This window comes from Hydra viridissima, unplaced genomic scaffold (genome assembly GCF_058129835.1).
Source record: "Hydra viridissima isolate aposymbiotic clone 2 unplaced genomic scaffold, HvirCarnegie_v1 scaffold_22, whole genome shotgun sequence".
Taxonomy (NCBI): domain Eukaryota; kingdom Metazoa; phylum Cnidaria; class Hydrozoa; order Anthoathecata; family Hydridae; genus Hydra; species Hydra viridissima.
Genome location: NW_028324321.1, coordinates 360,104 through 383,285, shown reverse-complemented (window position 1 = coordinate 383,285; position 23,182 = coordinate 360,104). Strand labels below are relative to the sequence as shown.

At 31.0% G+C, this 23,182-nt stretch overlaps 6 protein-coding genes across 9 annotated transcripts; all 6 read right to left on the bottom strand.

Annotated features, from left to right (window-relative positions):
• Positions 1–339: 339 nt before the first annotated feature.
• LOC149876315 (uncharacterized) lies at positions 340–4,554 on the bottom strand. 3 transcript variants are annotated; one of them, XM_090075511.1, is made up of 2 exons: positions 4,428–4,554; positions 340–2,191 (listed from the first exon to the last, which is right to left on the bottom strand). In XM_090075511.1, the coding sequence occupies exon 2, from the start codon at positions 2,186–2,188 to the stop codon at positions 458–460; it is 1,731 nt and encodes a 576-aa protein (XP_089931637.1). In that variant the 5' UTR covers positions 2,189–2,191; positions 4,428–4,554; the 3' UTR covers positions 340–457. The 3 variants fall into 3 exon arrangements, with proteins under 3 accessions (XP_089931637.1, XP_089931635.1, XP_089931636.1); XM_090075509.1 differs by lacking the exon at positions 4,428–4,554 and adding an exon at positions 3,671–3,899; XM_090075510.1 differs by lacking the exon at positions 4,428–4,554 and adding an exon at positions 2,670–2,904.
• A 1,172-nt stretch (positions 4,555–5,726) lies between these two features.
• Positions 5,727–7,922, bottom strand: LOC145191187 (uncharacterized). The gene has a single exon (XM_090075515.1). The coding sequence runs from the start codon at positions 7,920–7,922 to the stop codon at positions 6,669–6,671; it is 1,254 nt and encodes a 417-aa protein (XP_089931641.1). The 3' UTR covers positions 5,727–6,668.
• An 838-nt stretch (positions 7,923–8,760) lies between these two features.
• Positions 8,761–13,592, bottom strand: LOC145191186 (uncharacterized). Its single transcript, XM_090075512.1, has 2 exons — positions 13,487–13,592; positions 8,761–10,205 (listed from the first exon to the last, which is right to left on the bottom strand). The coding sequence occupies exon 2, from the start codon at positions 10,191–10,193 to the stop codon at positions 8,811–8,813; it is 1,383 nt and encodes a 460-aa protein (XP_089931638.1). The 5' UTR covers positions 10,194–10,205; positions 13,487–13,592; the 3' UTR covers positions 8,761–8,810.
• A 50-nt stretch (positions 13,593–13,642) lies between these two features.
• On the bottom strand, positions 13,643–15,887 carry LOC149876314 (uncharacterized). The gene has a single exon (XM_090075518.1). It carries the CDS (start codon positions 15,885–15,887, stop codon positions 14,898–14,900), a length of 990 nt encoding a protein of 329 aa, XP_089931644.1. The 3' UTR covers positions 13,643–14,897.
• On the bottom strand, positions 15,769–18,623 carry LOC149876313 (uncharacterized). The gene is made up of 2 exons (XM_090075514.1): positions 16,494–18,623; positions 15,769–15,897 (listed from the first exon to the last, which is right to left on the bottom strand). Exon 1 carries the CDS (start codon positions 17,885–17,887, stop codon positions 16,535–16,537), a length of 1,353 nt encoding a protein of 450 aa, XP_089931640.1. The 5' UTR covers positions 17,888–18,623; the 3' UTR covers positions 15,769–15,897; positions 16,494–16,534.
• Positions 18,624–19,001: 378 nt separating this feature from the next.
• LOC149876312 (uncharacterized) lies at positions 19,002–22,254 on the bottom strand. 2 transcript variants are annotated; one of them, XM_090075516.1, is made up of 3 exons: positions 22,049–22,254; positions 20,757–20,935; positions 19,002–20,324 (listed from the first exon to the last, which is right to left on the bottom strand). In XM_090075516.1, the coding sequence occupies exon 3, from the start codon at positions 20,284–20,286 to the stop codon at positions 19,267–19,269; it is 1,020 nt and encodes a 339-aa protein (XP_089931642.1). In that variant the 5' UTR covers positions 20,287–20,324; positions 20,757–20,935; positions 22,049–22,254; the 3' UTR covers positions 19,002–19,266. The 2 variants fall into 2 exon arrangements, with proteins under 2 accessions (XP_089931642.1, XP_089931643.1); XM_090075517.1 differs by lacking the exon at positions 20,757–20,935.
• Between the last annotated feature and the right edge of the window lie 928 nt (positions 22,255–23,182).

The window sequence follows — 23,182 nt, the reverse complement described above, 5'->3', positions numbered from 1 at the left end:
CATTAATTATCAAAATTATCATTAATTCTGGATCCCCTAAGAAAATAATATTTAAAGTTAAATTGTTCCGTTCATAAGATTTAAAGATAAAAAATTAAATTGCCAAAATATTTCCTTCTATTTCTTAACTTTGTGCCAATATTGTGGCTCACAGTTTTATTACTGCCAAAGTTGATACTTGAAAGATGATACTAGAAAAATGATACTGAGATGAAAAACAATCTTTAAATCATTTCAAACTTTGAAAATTTGCTAACGCAATAATTTCAAAATTTGTAAATTTAGAGCTTTACTGCAGTTAAGATTTTTTCCATCATTTAAACCCACCATAAACTAGTCTTTTAAATTGCGATTACTTATAAAACAAAATGAAATAAAACTCATAAACTTCTATTTTAAAAACGAATCCTTGCAGTGTTTATCCTAAAAATAAATCGATAATTATTAAATTTAGATGCTACATGCTGATGTCATCAAATACGCTGTCATCTAAATCTGAGTTGTTATGATCCGAGTTGGATTTACTATCTTTCATTGTATCAATTACAACAAAGTTCTCACTGTGAGTGCTTTCTTTTTCAGGCTTTAAAAATCGAATTCTTTCTTTAGAACTTCCCCTTGATACTTTTCTCATTTTAAAACCGAACTTTGGTTTTTTCGGTTGATACAAGCGTAACTTAGAGGGAGTAGTTGGAGATTCAAACGCATCAGTAGAAACTGAATGAGACTCTTTGCAACTGGTCCCAGGAGTATTTGTACTATCATCAGAAATTGGCAGCGGGTTTTGATCTTCATTTGTTTCACTATCCTCACCGATAGAGTTTAAACTGTGACGATAGGTATCATCTACAGGTCTAGTGACTCCTCCAGGAAAGATCTTAGTGTTACCTTGAATCTTGTCAAGAATATTTGCATAAGGATGAGATTCTAAGTTAAAAGAATCAATCAGAGATTCACTTCTTTCCGACAGTTTTCGCATAGTGCTTTTTCTAGAAACCGATTGTCTAAATGATGGACGTTCAAATGAACTATTTTTGTGTTGCTTTTGTTCGCCAGAAAACGAGACATACCTTGTAGAAAACTTCCGACTTAGAGCCGTGGATTTGTCGATGTGATCGATTGACGAACTAAAAGAGCTTCTAGGGAAAATTACTTCTTTAGAACCCCCGGTACTAACTTGGGTTTGCACGCGGAATCTTCCAATTGTAAACGTTCTATTTGCAGTTGCATCTAAAGATTCAAAAGTCCAATCGTCAATTGTTGATAGATTAATATCGTCTTCACTCATTCCATCAAATGGGTCATCAAGTTTGTCTTGTACGCCTTGAAGAGCAGAGAAGACAAATGCCACAAGCACAGATATATAATACGGTGACCAGTTATTTTTTGACCTTTGACCTTCATAAACAAAATATGGCGAGAGAACAATAGGTAAAACAAATATCAGCACTTTGTTAAAAGAGCGAATAGATCGCGGTGAGCGATATTCACGAATTACTCGAAGGCGCTCAAACGCTAAACATAGAGAAGTTAGAAGAACGAGAGATCTTGATACGAGCGCTGAGTTCGCCGGTAAATCACTAACGCGAAGATTTTCTATTAATTGATTAGTATCACTAAAGTCTTCATACATCGCTCTAAGAATAACTTTACGATGGGATGTCTTGTTTGTTAGAAGATATTCTCTCATATAAAAAAGCATACTTTTCAGTTTTTGGTGAACAGCCTGCATCCAAAGTATATCCAAATGTGCTGCTTCTCTCCAATCACGCATGCAAAAAAACCATGATAAACCCGCAGATTTAAAGTTTGCTAAATCGTCTAAAACTTTTTCACGTCGTTGAAAATCAGTATTAATGGAAAATGCTAACGGGAAAACGATAGGAGATACAAACAAACCGACATTGACACTAAAGGTCAAATTGTAATACTTTGACAAATAAACCGAAACAGCTGCTATTACCATTTGTACAAGGACCATATAATTGAAGTTTTGAAAGAAACTTTTTAAAGTACTCAAAGTAAAAGTGTAAACAAGAAAACCACGATAGTATAATGTTGCTTTGGTTGATAAGTTGAGCCTTCGCTCCTGCGACCATTCGTAAATAGCCTCTCGTCCCTCTTCATCCTGAAGATCCCAGAAATGTCCGCCTCCATATATTTTCGTTCTTTTAGGCAGTTGCCTCATTTTCTAAATAAAATACAAACAAATTTATCTTCTTTCTTAAGTTGATTGTTAATTTTTCTTGTTATTTTAATGGATTCCAGCGAAAGGTACGCTATAAAAATCTAAGATTGTTTGCTGATACCATGAAAAATATCTGAGCCCCTTACAAAGTAAAATGCTGCAATTCCATTAAAACAATATTTTCATTCTTTGTATTTAAAATATCTTAGAGTATTACAAACGATTCATCAATTAGACAAAAAGTCTAATTGATGAATCGTTTGTAATACTTAATCACAGTTGCCATCCAATTTGACAACATTTTAACTAATTTAATTTCATGTTAAGTCAACGAAAAAATATCGTAACATAATTTGGCAAACAGAAGAAAAAGGAGCACTACAAGGTATTTCACAGACGAATGAAGCATTCCCTATTGTTTCAAATGCTTTTTTATTTTAAAAAGAAAAAAAAAAAAAAATAGAATAAACGATTTTCTTACTTGCGCGTCAAATAATATTAAATTGTTAAGAAGTGCATTCTTTGTAATTCTGTTTTTGAATTCATCGATGCGTTAATCAGAATTTATAATACAGTAAAAGAGTTAGCTATTTGCAGGAATAAAATAGATAAATATTGAAGGAGCATTAGAACAATACAGCGTTGTTAAAAAGTTTTAATTGCCTCTACGTTGAAAGATTTACGCTGAACTACCTTTTAATCCTGTATTAAAGCGTCCTTTAGTTTTAAAATTTAAACTTGATCGTACGAATATCAAAGCTACGATAATCACGTTTTTTATAGCCTTTCGTCTGAAAGGCGCGATGCTAGCCTTATAAGGTTATTGTATCGCTTGAAATGTAAGAAGATGGCTTGCTTTATCATTTATAATGTTAGTCATAAGAAACTATATATGTTAAGCTTCTTCAAGACCGTTTTACCGACTGACTTTAAGCGACCTTTTTCTATTCGACTTAAGTCGTAGAGAGTCGTGATGAAACACTGGCCTCTGTTATATCGGAAACTGTTAGTTGGAAACATCTTGACAAAACTGGTTGAAATTACAATTAAAAAACGTACTCCCTCATTTTAATTACGTTATTATTTTAGAAGCATTTCCGGCTCAAGTGTTAAGCACAATAAATTAACGAATGGAAGGGCAATTTCTTGAACCTTTGGAAATTTTTGTGCGGTTTTCTGATATGGCATTTTTGCCAGTTTTTTATTGTAAGATTTTTTGTGATTTTTTTTTCGTTGCGGTTGAAAATTTTTGTTTTTAAAATGTTTGCAGATTGAAAGTTTTTTAAATAGCACAAAACTCTCTTTGAAATAATGTTTTTTCGGTTTAACTTTTTGAAAATAATAAAACCTCTCTTCCAGTTTATCATTTAACTAAGTTGATAAGAGATGTTATCCGCATGTAAGGCTCTAGCGAATTTTAGCATCTGTTTTTAGGTTGCTGTATACCAAACATTACTATTAGACATTAGAAATAAAATATACCTCTTTCCACCATGTATTGAACTTCATCATAAACCGATTCTCAATTGTAATCTACATTTACTAAGCAACACTTTTTAACCTTTCGGTTTAAATTAGAAAACAAATCATGCTGAGCAAATACTCAGTGATAACGCGAAGTTTATTGAAGAAGAATGTCTCAAAAAATCAACGGCTTTTGTTTTTTGATACCGACTTGTTATAAAGTTATAACTTTTGCAGGAAAAAATGCTTTTATAAACTGTCTTTTGTTGCACGGTTACCGTGGTAACATTGCTTTTTAATAAAAAAAAAAGCGGAAGAAAATTATCGAATAATAAAACCGCGGAAGTATAAAAAGTAGTGTTTAGTAATTTAAACAACGCATTTTACAATAAAAGCGATCTTTTTGCTTAGATAAGTTCGCACGAAATATACTAACGTAAAAACCCAAAGTTTTACAATTTTTTAAATTTTCATATTTTTATTTTTATACATGCGGAGCTGTTTTGTTACAAAATGCAAAAAGTCAACTGTAAACAAATTCATCTCCCACTTTTTTTTTCTTTATCTTTATAGCTTCGAAATTTCTAACTCTTGGTTATAATTATTTATATAAATTATCGATAAGTTTTTTGTGACGTGAATTTACAAGTATATTTTTGTACGTATATTTCAAAGTATACTTTTCATTGTAAGAAAATTTTAGCAACCCGTAATAAAGTTTCTTACTAATATGCATTAATCTGTTTATTAGAAAGCAAAACACTGAAAAGCTCACTTTTTTCCAGCTCGCACTTCATCTACTCATTCAACGCACTGATTAGATCTTGAACCATCGTCAATAGTTGTAGGCAGTTTGCACCAATAGTTTCAGACTGAGTTCAAGGCAGAGTGTATAGTAGATTGAGTTTCATATTTTGTAAGAAGTTCGAGCAACCTGAGATGCGAGCTTTGAGCATACTTCTGCGTTATGGACTCCAAAACATATCCACAAACCTTCTCGTGTATCAACTAATATTCAATATTTGGTGAAGTGAATTTTGCGTTGAACTTTTCATCTACAAAATCTTTTTGAACCTCGTCTAGCATACGTTCACTACTAGAGCTAATATTGTAACTTCTGAGACAAAATTTGTCACAAAAACCAGTCGCAAAGAAGAAAGGAAAATTTATCATCAAAAAATAGACAAACAATTTCATTATGTTAAGCTTTTCATTATTTTAGTGAGGAGGAAAGACGAAAGAAATTTTAAACATCTTTAAGTTTTACACAACTCAAACATCCAATTTTCAATCGAAGAAAAGTGCGAGACGGCCGAAACACCAGATGGACACACGTGTACAATTGGGTGAAAAATAAATCAAAAAACACCATTAATGTTTAAAACTGTTTTCATAATAACAACCAGAAATTCAAACGTAACCGCAACGATAAATGGTATTAGTTCAATTAGTAAGGCACGCAACAATTCTGTAATTCTTTTATGATTTTTACAAACAAATCGAGACCAGAGACGAATGCAAATCAAAAGATAACTGGTAAAACCCGTTTCTTAGAGGTCGAAATAAGTACACTAATTTGAATATAAAATTCATTGTTTACGCCAGAACATCACCTGAGATAGGAAAACATCTGCAGACATGTAAAAACAGTAGTTGAGAAAATTTGGCGAATTTTTGGGGGATTTTCTTGGAAGATTTTTTTCCAGAGCGTTTGGAAGGATTTTTTGTGAGAGATTTTATGGGAAAAAGAAGAAGACTCTTATGAGAAAATCTTAAAGAAATTTTTGGTGAAGATTTTAGGAGAAAAGTCAAAAAGAGATCTTTTTTTTTAAAAGAAAATCTTAAGTGATTTTCGGAAAATGAGAAAGAGAAGATTTCAATATGAGAATAGTTCTAATATGGAAAGACACTCAGGTCACGAGTCCAAAGGTGGTAAGAGAAGATATTTGAGTGACTTGGATTGTATATTATTATTTGTATTTTTAAATTTTAAAAGAATATAAATTCATGAGATAAATAATTGAGAATATTTATGTTAAATAATATAAGTAAGAAAAGAAAAACCAGTGGTAAGTATTGTCATTTTGTATATATTTTTCGATTTAGCATTTTCATTATTGTTTCTATTTGTGTTAATATTTTTATTGAAAAGTAACACCACCCTCACATATTCTCATCACTCACACCATCTCCACCCTCACACTCTACTTGGCGCTACTCACACCATTGCCACCCTCATACTATTTGCGGAATTCACACATCACCACCCTCACAATCTCCGCAATCTAGAAAACCCCGCCCTTTACAATATGGTTAACCTTTTACATAACGTTGCTGTTAAGATAATTCACGAGTTTAGAATTATTTTGCTCTCCCTTTTTAAGAGTTGGAAGAAAATGAGTTATTAATTTTAGCATGCAACTATTACTTTTAAAAAAATACGCTTTTTTTTAAAAAAACTTTTTTCTAAATAACTTGTTTAAACATGAATTATTTAAAGCATAGGTTATTATTTCTTTAAAAATTAAAGTTAAAATTTTAAGTAATTTTTACTTTTAGAAAAAAATCAAAAACTTTCTCTCAATGTTTAAATTTGGAGATGGAACAAAATAATTCTAACCTCGCGAAATGTCGTTATTTAAAACTACTTTCAAATATACAATAAAAATATAATATCAATGTGCATTGTATAATAATTCTTTTTTGTTCATCAAGATCAAATTAGATAAAAGTAAAATGCACTTTACGATTTTTACGTGTTTTATCATTTTAGAATATCACCAATCAACGACAATCAATTTTAGAATATCACCAATCAACGACGATCTTGAAACAAATTAAAGAGGTTCTACAGCCTTATGGTGTTCCATGGAATAGAAGCACTGTAACAGGGTATGTATAGTCTAATAGTTTACCTCCAACGTTTTTCCAATCACCAGCAGATAGTTTTTCTATTATCTATCGTAATGGTTTGTTAAACGATTACTTTTTCAAGAACACCAACATGGGGATGAGGCTATGAATTAGACTGGGGAACATCAGCATGGGGATGAAACTGAGTATTCACTAATTTGCTTGATGATTCTTTTTTCAATATACCTTTCAAAGGAGCTATAGAGCCTTTGTCACTTTTATGCTGGATTGAACTTTGTAAGGGAACTACATTCAACAATTGATCTTCCTTAAAAACAGAAGTTGTCAATTTTCGATCAGCTGATGTTAAAGGAAATAGAGCTTGAGTTAAATTTTTCGGTTCATCTGAACTCTCTCGATGCTCTTTGATTAGCTGCTCAAATTTAAAATACCTGTCTTTAGTAGCTTCTAGAGACTGAAATGTCCATTCATCTATTGATGATAGATTAATGTCATCCTCACTCATTCCGTCAAACGGATCATCAAGTTTGTCCTGAACTCCTTGAAGAGCTGAAAATACGAATGCTATTAATACAGATATGTAATACGGTGACCACTGGTTATTCGAATTATAACCTAGAAGTACACAGTAAGGCGAAATGATGGTAGGAAGAAAGAAAATAAAGATTTTGTTAAAGGAACGAATTGATCGAGGCGAACGGTATTCCCGAACAACTCTGAGACGCTCAAATGCCAGGCACAATGCATTGATAATAAGATGTACTCTGGCTACAAGAGAGGTGTTTGCTGGCAGATCACTCTTCCGGACTAATTCAATCAGTTGAGTAGTATCGCTAAAATCTTCATAAATCGCTCTGAGGATTACTTTTCGTCTCGAAATCTTGTTTGTTATGAGGTACTCACGCGTATGAAAAAGGATGCTTTTTAGTTTCAGATGTACAGCTTGCATCCACATTTTGTCCAAATGTGCCGCCTCTCTCCAATCTCGCATGCAAAAAAACCACGTCATTGCCGCGGCTTTGAAATTAGCTAAGTCATCCAAAACTTTTTCCCTTCGTTGAAAATCAGCATTAATAGCAAAAGCTAACGGGAACACAATAGGAGAAACAAACAAGTTTACATTTACGTCGAATGTTAAATTGAAATACGTTGATAAATACACTGCAACAGCTGCTAATGCCATTTGGAAAATCACCATAAAATTAAAGTTTTGAAAAAAACTATTCAGCGTGTTGAAGGTAAATGTATACACCAAAAAATCTCGGTAGTATAAGCTTCCCTTGTTTAATAGTTTAAGCCTTCTTCTTTGAGACCATTCTAGGATTGGCTCGCGTCCTCGTTCTTCTATTATATCGCCGAAAAGTGTTCCACCCAGGGCATTTTTTCTTTTACCCATTCCGCTTTTTCTGTTCTTTTTCTAAAAAGAATGTTTAATTATTTGGTTTTTTTAAATCATAATCTGCAGATAATATTATTTGTATTATTTTAACTACATATTTTTTCTTATTTTTTCTTTTTTATTACATATTTCATTACGTATTAATCAATATCATATAATAGTAATTGGATGCTATTTCGTATCATTTAATTTTAATTACATATTGCAACATTAGTTAGATTTATTTTAATTGATTTTGTATTAAATTTAATGAACTTTAGTTAATTTACGATTAAATAATTTCAGTTTCATATTTACAACGTCAATTAAAAATGTTGTATCATGTAAACGAGATGCTAATTCAATCTTCATATTATTTTTCATTTATTTCATTATTCTTCATAATATGTATATTCATATTATCTCACTTTAATTACATATTAGTTCATATGATTGTAATAACGTATTATTTCATGTCATTATTTATATTAATTCATGTTTAATTACATATCAATTAATAATAACATATTAATTCATGTCGTATAGTTTAATTACATATCAATTAACAATAATTGATGTTAACTATTATTGATTAATACTATATCATTTTAATTATACATTACCTAATATCATATAATTTTAACTTCATATTGATTTATAATTTTATTAAAAACGTGAGCAACTTTTAAAATAGCAAACAATGTAGAAGAAAAGTACAAGAAAAAAATATATATTATGTTAAAAAAATAATTTAAGCTGTAAATTTAAATAGCAAACATTTAAAGTTATGCAGATTTTCTCTACTCAAAAAAAAAACAAAAAAAAACTAACAAATATTTTAATAGAAAAAATCTACTTCATCTCCTTGAAGCGACTGTGACGTCTCCTTGTTCTTAAGTTCAAAATTTATTTGAGGGTTATATCGTCTAAAGATTCATAAGATTCGCTTCTAGATTTATCTAACGATTCATTAGACTGCTTTAATGGTTTAATAACGCCTCCTCGCAAAATTGTAGTAACGCCTTGTATCTTATCAAGAACTTCTGCGTACGGATGCAGCTCAGGATGAAATGATTCGGTATTTGACTCATGTAAATCTTTGAAAGGTTGACTCGGAGTGTTTTTCCTCAGCGTACTTACACGCTTTATACTGGAGCGCATAAAAGAGACACTTTTAGAAAGCGGTTTTGCACCACTAAATTTTTTCTTATCGTAATGTTGCGTTTGATCGGCTGATGCGGAAAGTTTTGAAGATGATATATAAGAACCTTTTGCACCTTCAAATGTTCCTTTAGGTTCAACTTTGAATCTTCCAATAGTAAATGATCTGTTTGCTGTAGCTTCTAGAGACTGACATGTCCAGTCATCTATTGACGATAAGTTGATATCATCCTCACTCATCCCATCAAAAGGGTTATCAAGCTTATCTTGAACTCCTTGAAGAGCAGAAAACACAAATGCTACTAAGACAGAAATATAATAAGGTGACCATTCATTTTCGTTCTTTCGTCCAACAAATACACAATAGGGGGAAAGAATGATTGGCAGGAAAAATATCAATACTTTGTTAAAAGCGCGAATAGATCGCGGAGAGCGATATTCGCGTATGACTCTCAAACGTTCAAAAGCCAAACACATTGTGTTTAAAAGAACGAGAGATCTTGTTACAAGTGCTGAGTTTAATGGGAGTTTACTGGTTCGTATACTTTCAATAAGTTGGTTGGCATCACTAAAGTCTTCATACATAGCTCTTAGGATAACCTTCCTCCGAGCACTTTTTTCAGTTAAGAGGTATTCTCTCATGTAAAACAACATACTCTTTAATTTTTGGTGGACTGCTTTCATCCAAAATGTATCCAACTGTGCTGCCTCTCTCCAATCACGCATACAAAAAAACCAAGACATTCCTGCGGCTTTAAAGTTTGCTAAGTCATCCAGTACTTTTTCCCGTCTTAGAAAGTCGGTGTTTATCGAGAACGCTAACGGAAAAACTATCGGCGAGACAAACAAGTTGACGTTGACATCAATTTTCAAGTCGAAATACTTCGATAAATAGACTGCAATAGCAGCTATTGCCATTTGTACAAATACCATAAAGTTGAAGTTTTGAAAAAAGCTTTTCAATGTACTGAGAGTAAATGTATAAATCAAAAAATTATGATAGTAAAAACGTTTATTTAACAGTTTAAGTCGTCGCTTTTCTGACCATTCTAATATTATCTCACGTCCTTCTTCGTCAATTATGTCCCAAAAAAGTGCACCACCCAGTGCTATTTTTCTTTTAGCCATAGTTTTTATTATCTACAACAAAAGTTTATTAATAAATCTATAAATCCTAAATAAAGAGAACCACCTGTGTATTATTTGTGTCATAAGTAAGCAGAGAGTTAGAAATATTTAAATCAGCATTTAAATCTTATAAAGAAATTGAACAAGTGTATATAAAATGATAAGCCATCACTAATAATATTAATGGAATTATAGTCAGGTATATCTCAGTTTTTGATTACAGCTGAATAAAAATTTAAAAAATATTTTTTCATAGAAAAAAATATATCGTGGAGGAGATTCGTACTAAAATAGCCATGTACTGAAATAATCTGTGCTTCAAGAAACATAAATTATCTTCTATAAAACCTGGAGCACATTTTGTTAGTTGTTTTTACAATATTTTTGTATCAATAAAAAAAAGTTTATAAAAGCACTAAAAAAAAAAGCACAACGTAAATTTTTTGGACATCAAAAGACAAATCTTTCTAATGCTACGGCAAATAGAGTTTTTAAAAAACAGCAAAAAAAAAAACTCATACAAAAATGGTAAATAAACCTATTATTTAAAATCTGCTCTGTGTGAAATAAAAAAAAAAAAAGAAAATCAAAAATAATTACCCTATTATTCATGTTTAACCGGAGTGGCTCAAATTGTAGTGAAGCGAAACCAAATACAAGCATTGAATTTACCGATGGCCGACAAAAAAAATAACCGATGGCCGACAGAAAAATTTGATGTATTTTAATTTTTAAAAAGCATTTTTTTAAGTTTTTAAAATCATAGGCTTAAAATGTATGGAACCCAAACAGAAGTTTCAAAAAATAATTCATAAATGTTTTTAACAATATTCTCACATAAAAAGTTTAGATTTATAATCATTCGAAATGAAACCAAAATCAATTTGGAATAGTATTAAAAAGGTGATAACTTTTACTTGATAGCATAAGTTAAATTAAAAGCATACATTAAGTATTCACTTAAAAAAAAGGCACTTTGTAAATTTTTTTTCTTGCAAGTTAATTTAAAGATTATTTTCTTCTTTTTAAAACCTTGAATATAAGCGTCTGTCAACAGCTAAAATTGGTAGAGACCAGAATCTATGGTTCAAGTTGTTGAAGATATGCAAAACGAAATTCAAAGCAAAAGATAAGCAAACAAGCAATAGGAACCGATCCATATTACATAAAAAAACTAGCATAAGCTAAACAACTAATGAATAGTTAGTTTCAAGTTAAAGCCCATTCTACCAGTCTCATTTAAGGTTTTAAGAAGTGGAAGACCAGTTATTAAAAAAATGCTATACTAGAGCTTTAAAGGTATGTATGTGTTAAATTGATTAAGCTTCGTAATTTAGCTTTTGAACTTGCTATGCGGCTAGAAAAATGTTTGCTACATTCGAGGAAGGATCGTCAAAATCCACGGGTGGAAAAGAAGCGAGCAAGAAAAGATTGACAGATCTCATTTTTAAAATATAACTTAGATTTGTCACCTTGGAAACCTAAAGCACATCCATTAGAGTCCTTTAATAGTCACAACGCTGACATGTTCTACAATGTCAGCTTTTTGTTTTCAAAAGATGCCGTTCATATTTGTAAAGTGGTTTTTTAACTTTTTGAGATTTTAAATTTTTTTGATTTAAAAACGTCAATAGTTTTATAAATTCTTTATAAATTAAAAAAATCGTTCATGGAATTAAAAAATTATTTAAAAAATTGAAATCGCCTTTATAAATATGAAAAAATAGTGAAAATTTTTACAGCACCAAATATGAAAGAAGAGTGCCAAAAGTAGATATTCTGGAACATCCCGACGCCAAATAAAGAGATCACCAGATTTTACCATTCAAAAGTTCCAAACAAAGCAAACTAGTGGCTATGTAATGTAGGCAGTTCTGGTGGTCTTGCCTCTTTATACAGCAACACCGTCTAGAAATTAGTCTAGAGGGTGTTTCTGTATTTGTAATTCTTAATTAGTCTTATGGAGCATTTAAGTGTTGATATAACCATGAAGTAAATTTTTGGATAGTCAGCGACCTTGCAAGACGGTGTGTAAATTTGTAATTGCAGAACTTTCCGGTCAAAATTTGGATTAAAATGAATTTAAAAGAATAAAGGAATAGATAGAGTTTAAGAAAATAAATTATAATTTATGCCTGCGAGCACTTTAACTTAATTTTTATATGCAGCCATTTAAATCTAATAAGTAGAAATAGGAAGATTTGGATGAAAGACTTTTTTCAACAAATTTTCTGGTCCTTCTTTATTCTGTTTCTAGCGTATATATACAAACAATTTGATGATTGACATGTTTATAAATAGTTCAATCTTTACCTAAAGCTGAAATGCAGGAAGAAGCTAATAATAGATATAAAGGGAAGCGGACATTCAGTGGTTAAACAGACACCATCCTGAAACAAACGCATGCACTTTTAGTGGAGGTTTTAAACTTTCTCATCCTTAATTATTAAGTTTCATCAATATTCACGCACGTGATTTATAATATATACTAATAAATTACATTCTAATTTTATTAAGTTAATTTAATAATAAGGGTTACCCCACCCCCACCCCCCACCTCCACCCCTTAAGAAAAAAGTATCATGTGTCTTTAAATTCCAAAATATTTTTGAACACGATGTGTTTATAAAAAAATTTTTTCACTTCTTTTTTAAATTTAATGCCACAAATTCTTTACATTTTTTTAGCTTTTTAAATTAAGGTTTGTTTGGTTATGAGCGGATTATGGTTTGCCTCGATTATTTTGTTTGAGCTTTCCCAACTTTTAATGAACACAAACTTTGCACGACCAAAAGACCACTTCTCTTGTAGTAATTTTTTCCTAATGATAATAATCATTAGAAAGATTTTATAAATAGATATATTTGACACTATTCGCACCAACATTTTCTAAGTGCATCTCATGAATATAAGTAACAATGACGTGAATTACGACCATCTTTTCAGTTTCGAACGAACTTTTTAAAGTTAGTGTTGTTGTTAGAAGATAACTCTGGTTGACTTGTGAAGATGTATTCAGGAAAAGAATGTAAAAGATTGTAAAAAATAAACAAAATTAATCTAAATGATAGCACAGAGTATTTTAAGAGAAAAAATGTAGAAGAAAAAAAAAAACAAAAACGAATACAGAAGGCTAATAAATGACTTTTATTTGATCAAAAATTAGTGATTATTAAATTTCAAAGAAGGAAAAGAAATTAAAAGCAGCATTTAAAAAGTTTTAGTTTTCAGTCAACTGTCACATCTATGAATGTATATTAAGCTAAAAAGTACAATAAAAGGCGAAATCAAACCTGAAATCTGTGACAATCGTGTTCTCATTAACTTAAAACTTCTCGACAAAGTTCTATTGAAGAGGATTCTAAATGACATTGCTTTAAATAACATAGTTAACAAATCATATGACGCACTTAAGTAAATAAAAAAAGATCTTAGAGTAAATAAATAATAGTAATTGAGAAAATGAGTAAAGATTAACGCAGAGTTGTGATAGTTGTTTAATGTCTACTCCCAAATACTTCTTGTTTACAAAAACGGATTTTGAAACGCAAGGAGTTTAAGCCTTATTTAATGTTAATTTCATGGGAGTGCTCTTCTCTTTCTTCTTCTCAATATAAATATTTTCAATTCGATAAATTACTCAAAAATTAGATACTCGGGTCGAGAAATGTCCTTTTTAAACAGACAATTTTATCAACCGTTTAAAATAACCCTCAGAGGATGTTGACGTAAGCAAAAAATCATTCGGAAGAGCTTAAAACTTTGTTGCTTTGCGAAACATGATCGAATTTCTTTATTTGAAGTTCACGTGAAAATAAAATAGAACAACTTAGCTAAGCAAATAGTTTGTTTTAAAATACGAATAAATACCATTAGTAAAAAGTTGTGCTATTGTTATAGGATTTCTAGTTCTTCACTGGTATAATTTAAAACCAAATTTTTTTCTAACCCTTTTTTCATTTGTTTAACTTTAAATTAAAACGAACTCTTACATTTGCTTGTGTTAAATAATCTCGATATCTGGTCTCGATATCTGGTCTCGATATCTGGTCTCGATATCTGGTCTCGATATCTGGTCTCGATATCATTTGCGTAGTGAAATTGGTAAGGAAAAACTTTTAAAATACGTTAAGTCTTTTCGACTAACTATTCTTCAATTTAATATTTTATTTGAAGCTTAAGAAATTATTATTATTTTAAGATGATTTTTACTCATAATTATTTTTCAGAACTATTTTCAGAATAAAAAAATTTGCTTTTTTCTCTTCCGGAGAAGCTAATGATCGCAATTTATATATAAAAAAACATTAAATATATATATAAAACAGTAAAAATATAAAACTATTTCAAATAATTATTTTGACGATGGTTTCTTCGAATGGTTAGTAAATATAAGATTTTCTCTGCGTTTGGTAAAAAACTAACAAATTCCAAAAAAGCTCATCAACTCAAACAACTTAGAGGTTACTTAGAGTTATGATTTTCCTCCTTTTTTTTTCTTAACTATTTAGATTTTTTTATTAAGAAAACAAAAGACTTCAATAAATGTTTATTTAACACCTTGAAAGCGTTAATCTTACCGAGCATATCAATCCGGTAGTAATTGAAATCTATAATTTTGTCGGTTAAGTCAATAGAAGGGATTTTGCAAGCCACTTATTGTGCCCATCAATTTGTGTAATTCTCTGTGGGTTTTTATTAAAGCTATTCTATTTGTAAAAACCTGTCTACATTTGCTTCTATAGACTGAAAAATCCATTCATTTATCGAACAAAGATCAATGTCATCCTCACTCAATCCATCAAATGGATCGTCGAGTTTATCTTGGACACCTTGCAGAGCTGAATAAACAAATGCAATTAGCACAGATATGTAGAACGGCGACCATTCATTTTTTGTCTTTTGCCCCAAAAACACGCAGTATGGTGAAATGAGAGTAGGAAGAAAGAAAATAAAGATTTTGTTAAAAGAGCGAATGGATCTAGGCGAGCGATATTCACGAACGATTCTCAGCCGCTCGAATGCCAGGAAAAGCGAGTTGATGACTAAATGAATTCTTGCAACAAGAGACGTGTTTGCTGGCAGGTCACTCTTACGAACGAATTCAATCAACTGAGAAGTATCGCTGAAATCTTCATAAATTGCACCTAGAATTATTTTGCGTCGTGAAATTTTTTTTGTTATAAGGTACTCACGCGTATGAAAAAGGATGCTTCTTAGTTTCAGATGTACAGCTTGCATCCACATTTTGTCCAAATGTGCCGCCTCTCTCCAATCTCGCATGCAAAAAAACCACGTCATTGCCGCGGCTTTGAAATTAGCTAAGTCATCCAAAACTTTTTCCCTTCGTTGAAAATCAGCATTAATAGCAAAAGCTAACGGAAACACGATAGGAGAAACGAACAAGGTTACATATACATCAAATGTTAAATTGAAATACATTGATAAATACACTGAAACAGCTGCTAATACCATCTGGAAAAACATCATGCAATTAAAGTGCCGAAAGAAACTCCTGATCGTGTTCCATGTAAATGTGTACACGAGAAAATCTCGACGGTAATAAAAGTTTCTTCTGGTTAATAGTTTAAGTCTTCTCCGTAATGACCAGTCAAATATTGGCTCACGACCCTCCTCATCTATAATGTCCCAAAAAAGAGTTCCTCCTCGAGCGTTTTTTCGTCTCCTCATCATCGTCTCTATTCTAAAAAGAACAACGGTCGTTGAGTTACCCTTTTTGAGATAAGAGAAGCATGTTTTAATCGTTATATTTTAGAAAGTAATCACGACTCAGAAGTAGGTATACTCTATTCAAATCAAAGAATCAAAAGCGACAAATTATACGAAATGTGTAACACGATCCTTCGAAAGTTTTTAAGTTTTTTGATTGGAAACTTTCTGCAGTAATAATTTCATATATAATAATATAATTTTAAAAATTTTAGATGATTTTAAAATCAAATGCAGAACATTTATACATTGATTGCATTTTTATGATCATAAATTTAAAAAAAAATAAGGTGATCTACTATTTAACGATGAAATATTTATTATGAACCCATTTTTTGTTTACAAAACAAATTGAAGTGTTTTGAAATGTGGAGCAAAAATTTCGTTCAAATTTTGTTTTATAAAAAATAATTTTACAGAATTGTCAAAAATAATTTTGAGATCAACACACTCAACACGTCAACCTGTCAACCTATCAACCTGTCGACCTGTTAACATGTCAAAAACACCAGATTTACATCGTTGATATAAAGGTTCCTGAGGTACTGTTTAAAAAAAAACTCGTTGTACTTGCTCATCACCACCAATTGATGTCTTTTTTTGGTAGTTTGTCAAATAAAAGATGTAACTGTGTGTGGATTGCTATTAGATGTTGCATTTTTCGAAGGTTCAAACTCAAGTTGCTTTGTTGAAATATATGGTCGCCCTCGTCTGATTTTTGTATCGCCATTTATTCTCTCAAGAAAATCTGCGTTCGAGTGTAGTTTAACCGGTTGCCTGTTAAAACTCTTCAAAGAATGATTCCGAAGTATTTTCTTTAAAGTATTTGAACGCTTGAATGAGGGGGTTTTAGGTAAAACCTTTATTGTTGGAGATTTAATTTTTTCAAAGTGTTGTGGTTTTTCATACGCACATGTAAATATATTCAGCGTATCTAAATCATCAGCATCTTTTAAATTTCGTTGAGGTTCGACATTAAAACGACCTACTGTAAAAGCTCTATTTGCTATAGCTTCTAAAGATTGACATGCCCAGTCATCAATTGATGATAGATTTATATCGTCTTCGCTCATCCCATCGAAAGGGTCATCAAGTTTATCGTGTACTCCTTGAAGTGACGAAAATACAAATGCTACTAATACAGAAATGTAATAACCTGACCATTCGTTTTTCTTTTGTTTCCCTACCAATACGAAGTAAGGAGAAAGAATGATAGGTAAAAAAAAAATTAACACTTTATTAAAAGCCCGGATGGATCGAGGAGAGCGGTATTCTCGAATGACTCTTAAGCGTTCAAAAGCCAAGCACAAAGAGTTGAGAAGAATTTGACATCTACTAATAAGTGCTGAGTTTAAAGAAAGTTTACTGGTTCGAACGTTTTCAATCAGTTGATTAACGTCACTGAAATCCTCGTACATCGCTTCTAGAATAATTTTCCGTCGGTAGCTTTTGTCTGTTAAAAGGTACTCTCTCATGTAAAACAACATGCTTTTTAACTTCTGGTGGACTGCTTTCATCCAAAATGTATCCAACTGAGCAACCGGTCTCCAATCGCGCATACAAAAAAACCACGACATTCCAGCAGCTTTGAAATTTGCCAAATCATCTAGAACCTTTTCCCGTCTTTGAAAATCGGTATTTATCGAGAACGCTAACGGAAAAACTATCGGCGACACGAACAAGTTGACGTTTACATCGAACGTCAAATTGAAATACTTCGATATATAGACAGCGACCACCGCAATTACCATTTGAACAAGCACCATAAAGTTAAAGTTAAGCAGAAAACTTTTGATTGTACTGAAAGTAAAGGTATATAACATAAAATCGCGGTAGTAAACTTTCCCCTTATTTCTTAGCTTGAACCTTCTTCTTTCCGACCACTCTAATATAATCTCTCGTCCATCCTCGTCTACTATATCTGAATAAAGACATCCTGGTGTAGATATTTTTGATTTAGCCATTTTTCTAGTTAAAGTGAAGAAATAAAATTTAATTTCGTCGTTATATGAACCACAATTTTTCAAGCGCACTTTAAAAATGTGCGTGCGGTCCTTTATCACGTTAAACAATCAAATATTTAGCAACGTGTATTTGGGTATTGTTATTTGTAAATACATAATGTATGAAGGTATATGTAATACCATTCATCTCACAATATACTTTTTTAAAACGAATAGTCATTAAAAAAATTCATCAAAAGATAATGAAAAACAAACGAAGCTATAAAAAGCTTGTTCAACTATAAATTTAAAAATATCTAAATTTATATTATACTTATATACACGTATATAAAAAATATAGGGGTATATAAGTAAAACACGTTACAGGTAAACAATAAAAAAAAAACTTCAACAAAATTTAACTGTTCACCACGTTAGGTCACATAAGATATACTTCTCCATAACCCAGGCTTTTCTTTCAATCTCTTCCTAGTGTCTCTCGCCATTTTTCCACCTGTCGAAATGCTGGGTCTCAAAGCAGGACGTTAAATTCACCCTTTAGTCTCAAAAACAGTTTTGCCAAAAAATACCTGCAAATTTTTTTCTTACCAAAAAAAATGCTTCCAACGTTATGATAGGTCTACATGTTAGAGCAATTAAGATAATTGGTTTCAAAAAACACCTTGCATATTAGGTTTGTGTGTGTGTGTGTGTGTGTGTGTGTGTGTGTGTGTGTGTGTGTGTGTGTGTGTGTGTGTGTGTGTGTGTGTGTGTGTGTGTGTGTGTGTGTGTGTGTGTGTGTGTGTGTGTGTTATAAACTATATAAACTATATATGTGTATTATAACTATATTTTAATTTCATTTTTGGTCGAGAATAAGTTTGGTCCTGAGAGGTATTAAAGTTATCTTTTGTTGATTTAAATATCACACTTCCTAAAACTAATATTCAATAGATATTTATTTATTAAAATACAATATCAATCTTATATAAATCTAAAATAAATAGAATATAAAATAAACCTAATTTTCCAAGGTTTCAAACTTTAATTTAAGCTTTTTTATTGTAATGGTTTAAAACGATAGAATATTTTAAATCTCAGCTTACAGTATTTACATATTTGTAGGGTATATATATACATATGTATCATTATAAAATTTGAAAAAAACATTCTTTTTCTTAGTCACTACTTTTGAATATACCGTTCAGTTTTAAGCCAATTTAAAAGCGAATGTAAATAGTATAAACATGTAAATAAAGAATCAAATAAAATGCTTTATTATTGCTGAATTTATTTATTGCAAGTCGTAATAAAATTAAATTTACTTCGACTTTGAAGTTTCAAAAGTGCGTCTCGGCTCTTTTGTAATAAAAACTGCTTCGACCGCAAAAAAGTTCGAACTACTTTGAGGGCCGTTCAACTAAAAAGGATCTATATTTTGTAACCTCTAGTGAATGAAGCATCCATTCCTCAATTGAAGATAGCTTTATATCATCTTCGCTCAAACCATGAAAAGGGTCATCTAGTCTATCATGAACACCTTGCAAAGCGGAGAAAAAAAAAGTAACCAATACAGACACAACATAAGGTGTCCATTTACTTTCGTTTGTCTCACCCACGTAAGTAAAGTACGGAGATAAAATCACTGGAAGAAAAAAAATGAATATTTTATTGAATGAGCGAATAGAACGAGGAGAGCGGTATTCCCGAATGACTTGGAGGCGCTCAAACGAAAGAAAAATTGACATTAGCACCAGGTAAACTCGTGCTACAAGAGGAGAGTTTAGCGGTAATTTGCTTGTTCGAATATTTTCTATAAGTTGATTGGCATCACTAAAATCTTCATACAGCGCCTTTGATATAACTTTGCGTCGAGAAAGTTTTTTCGTTAAGAGGTATTCTCTCATGTTGAAAAGCATGCTCTTCAACTTTTGGTGCACAGCTTGCAACCAGTTCATATCCAGATTTGAATCAACTCTCCAATCTCGTAAGCTAAAAAAACAAGACATTCCTGCAGATTTAAAATTTGCTATATCATCCAAAACTTTTTCCCTTCTTTGAAAGTCAGCATTGATTGAAAAAGCGAGGGGGAAAACTATCGGATTAACAAACAGATTTACATCAACATCAAAAGTTAGTTTAAATCGATTTGATAAGTACACTGAAACGACCGCGATTATAATTTGGACAATAACCATGAAATTAAGATTTTGAGCGAAACTTTTCAATGTATCTATAGTGAATGTATACTGCAATACTCCTCGATAATAGAAACTGCGGCTACTTGACATTTTAAGTTTTCGGTTGTGCGACCACTCTAAAATTACCTTTCTCGCGCCATGGTGTGGAATATCCCAAAATAGAGATCCACCTAAAGCTTTTTTTCTTTGATTAAGTATATTCTTTCTACTTTTACTCATTTCTTCTTCTTCTTCTTCTTCTTCTTCTTCCGCTTATTCTAAAGTAAACAAAAGTTTACGTTAAACTATTATATTATTAAATGTTTGTATAGTTACGTTTAATTGTTGAGGAGAAAACCCTAATTCAATGTTTAACTATGGTGATGATGATGATGATGATGATGATGATGATGATGATGATGATGATGATGATGATGATGATGATGATGATGATGATGATGATTAGGTCCATAAAAAGTAATTTATCAAAACGTGATACTACACTACAAATGGAACATATTTGATGCGAGGTATTAAAATTGCGAACGCAAGAAACGTTACTTTATAACCTTTGAAAAATTTATTTGAATTGTAAAAAATGACAGTCTCAAATATTAATGGAGAGAGGACCAGCCCTACGTCTAAAAATAAACTGATAGCTACAAAAAAAAAAAAAAAAAAAAAAAAAATTTTGGACACAAAATTTGTACCTCTGACTTTTTCTTTCTTAAAGATTATCTCATCTTATTATTTACAAACTTTGGTATTTTTGGAAGCCATTTTGGTATGAATATTTGAAAAATATTACATTCAAAGATTGCTTCATTGAAATGATGAAGCAAATGTTCTTATTTATGTTCGTCTGTTCCCTCGGTTTTAACAAACCGCACTAAAAATAAAAGGTGCATCGATCTTCAAAACTTGAATGCCAACGCTGAAGATAAATTTTAAAGATGGATGAATGCATTTAAAAAAAAAAAAGGATAAACGCAATAAAAGTCTTTCAGATCACAAGTTTTTAAAAAATTTTTTAAAAAATTTTAATTTCACGTTAAGTGTCTAACACGTTATTTGAAACTTAAAAAAATCAGTTAAAAAAAAAGCGAAGAAAAAGTAAAAATCTAATTATTGGTTTTAGATGTTACTTTAAAAGATAATCCTAAAAAATTTATTCAAAAAAAAACCCCACCAAACTTTGTGAAGTTTCTTCAGCATCCAAAAAAAAAAAAAAAGCAAATCAAAATAAACAGTTAAATATGAACCTTTCATTTTATTATTCTATAAAGTCAAAGTTCTGGCTGAAAGTGATGTAAAAAGAGAGTTCTTTTTTTTAAATAATTTTGATTTAACGAGAAAATGAAAAAAATCTGAGGGGTTTAAATGTCGAATACTTTTTTGTATATAACAAAAGAGTTTTCATTTTTTATTTTTCAATTTTAATTTATTATTATTTGTGATTTTTTTTTTTAATATATTTATCATTTTTATCATTTAATATTACTTATTTTTATTCATTGTTATATACTGTTATCATTTATCATTACTATTCCGTAAAATAGCATATAGTTGTTTCCGAAAATGGGACCAAATGTGTAAAATCCACCATCATTTAGTCTACTCTCTAATCGTATACAAATTTGCGGATCGGTTGACGTAAAATTATTTTTTCTAAAATTAGGAGGATCCATGGTTTAGTTCATAAAGTTAAAAAGTTCAGCCAAAAGCTGATACATAATGGCTTCTAGTTAGTTGCGAGGTTTTTCGGCAATTATTTACATTCTTGATTTTGGAATTACTTTGGATCGTTTATTTCGTAACTCTTTCACTGTTTTGACATTCAGACGAAGAGTATATTATGTAGAATTAGTGTGTAGTTTTTTTAACTGGAATTTTTATCAAAAAGCTATCTCTCGACAAACGATAAGAAGCCGAGTCAAGCTTCAGCATTTCTGAATCTATCTTGAGAAACTTTAACAATACATTTATCCCAATTACAACTTACCAAAAATGTGGTGTCAAACATCAACTTCTGTTGCCAGGTACCAGCTAAAAACCAACCATACCAAGAGGTTTGCTGAAATGATTAAGCTTATTGCCGAGCAGGAGAATTAAAAGGGCCTTAAGAAAATTTCTATGGCTGCTGCTAAATTGGGTGAAAACTTAAGAAAAAATTATTTTAAATCTTCTCATGAAAAATTCAAATACACTTTTTTTTAAAATAAAGTTTCTTTCTTTTAAAGTTATTTGATTATTTAGAATTTGAAAAGTATCTAGGGGAGTCTTAGTTTGTAAAGGCGGGTACACATTTCAGAGTTGATTATTAAAAGATGGGGTATTCATTAATTTTTTATATTTCAAACGTAGTTAGATTTTGCATTTTTTTTGTAAGCATAATAGATTGACATGTATTATGTGGGCGTGTTATATATTTTTAATTTTATCAAAAAAATGTAAAGATCAGAACTACAACTTCTGTCACTACCTTTGAGCCTTGCATCAAAATTACACGGAATCAAGCATACACACACAGGCATACGTCACACAATTCGTTATACAATACGTCACACAACCTCAAACAATTCAAACTGATGTTTATTTAGATTTACAAAAACTTGAATGAGTTACTTAGCTTACATAAAAATTTTCCATTACAGCATTTTTGTGTTCTAAGACCGAAAGATCGTTTTCTGTCTCGATTTAGCTTGGTCAGCTCCGTTAAAATTTTAAAATTTTGGTTTTTGAAATTTGGGCGAAACAGTGGGCGTAGGTTTTAGACTCAGAAATAGATAATGCCATAGGCAATTTCCGTATCTAGTGTAAAGCTTGCGTGCTCAGCTTCTAACACACATTCATTTAATTATCGGTCTTTCGTAGCTCGTGTTTCAAGGTATATTGTCTTATTGCGTGGGTTTGAAAAAGAGTCGACTTGCGAAAATTTTAAATCATAAAAACCGTGTGGCCTCGTCTCTAAACGTTTTAAAAAGTGTTTATTTTAAAGTTAATGAGCATTCTTTTTAAGTCATTCTTTATTTACTTTTAGTTTTAAGTTTCAAGATTGAACCTTACAAGCTAACGTGACGATAATATTGAAGAAAATGTATTTTTCGTTTTTCTACAACAAAACCTTAGCTCAAAA

What these genes read in the sequence shown, in the direction of transcription:
- LOC149876314 (XM_090075518.1), bottom strand. Translation starts at nt 15,887, where the DNA reads ATGATGAGGAGACGAAAAAACGCTCGAGGAGGAACTCTTTTTTGGGAC.
- LOC145191186 (XM_090075512.1), bottom strand. Translation starts at nt 10,193, where the DNA reads ATGGCTAAAAGAAAAATAGCACTGGGTGGTGCACTTTTTTGGGACATA.
- LOC149876312 (XM_090075516.1), bottom strand. Translation starts at nt 20,286, where the DNA reads ATGAGTAAAAGTAGAAAGAATATACTTAATCAAAGAAAAAAAGCTTTA.
- LOC145191187 (XM_090075515.1), bottom strand. Translation starts at nt 7,922, where the DNA reads ATGGGTAAAAGAAAAAATGCCCTGGGTGGAACACTTTTCGGCGATATA.
- LOC149876315 (XM_090075509.1), bottom strand. Translation starts at nt 3,700, where the DNA reads ATGATGAAGTTCAATACATGGTGGAAAGAG. An exon ending in TCAATACATGGTGGAAAGAG is followed by an intron (nt 2,192 to 3,670) that starts GTATATTTTATT and finishes TATTTTATTTAG; the next exon opens with AAAATGAGGCAACTGCCTAA.
- LOC149876313 (XM_090075514.1), bottom strand. Translation starts at nt 17,887, where the DNA reads ATGGCTAAATCAAAAATATCTACACCAGGATGTCTTTATTCAGATATA.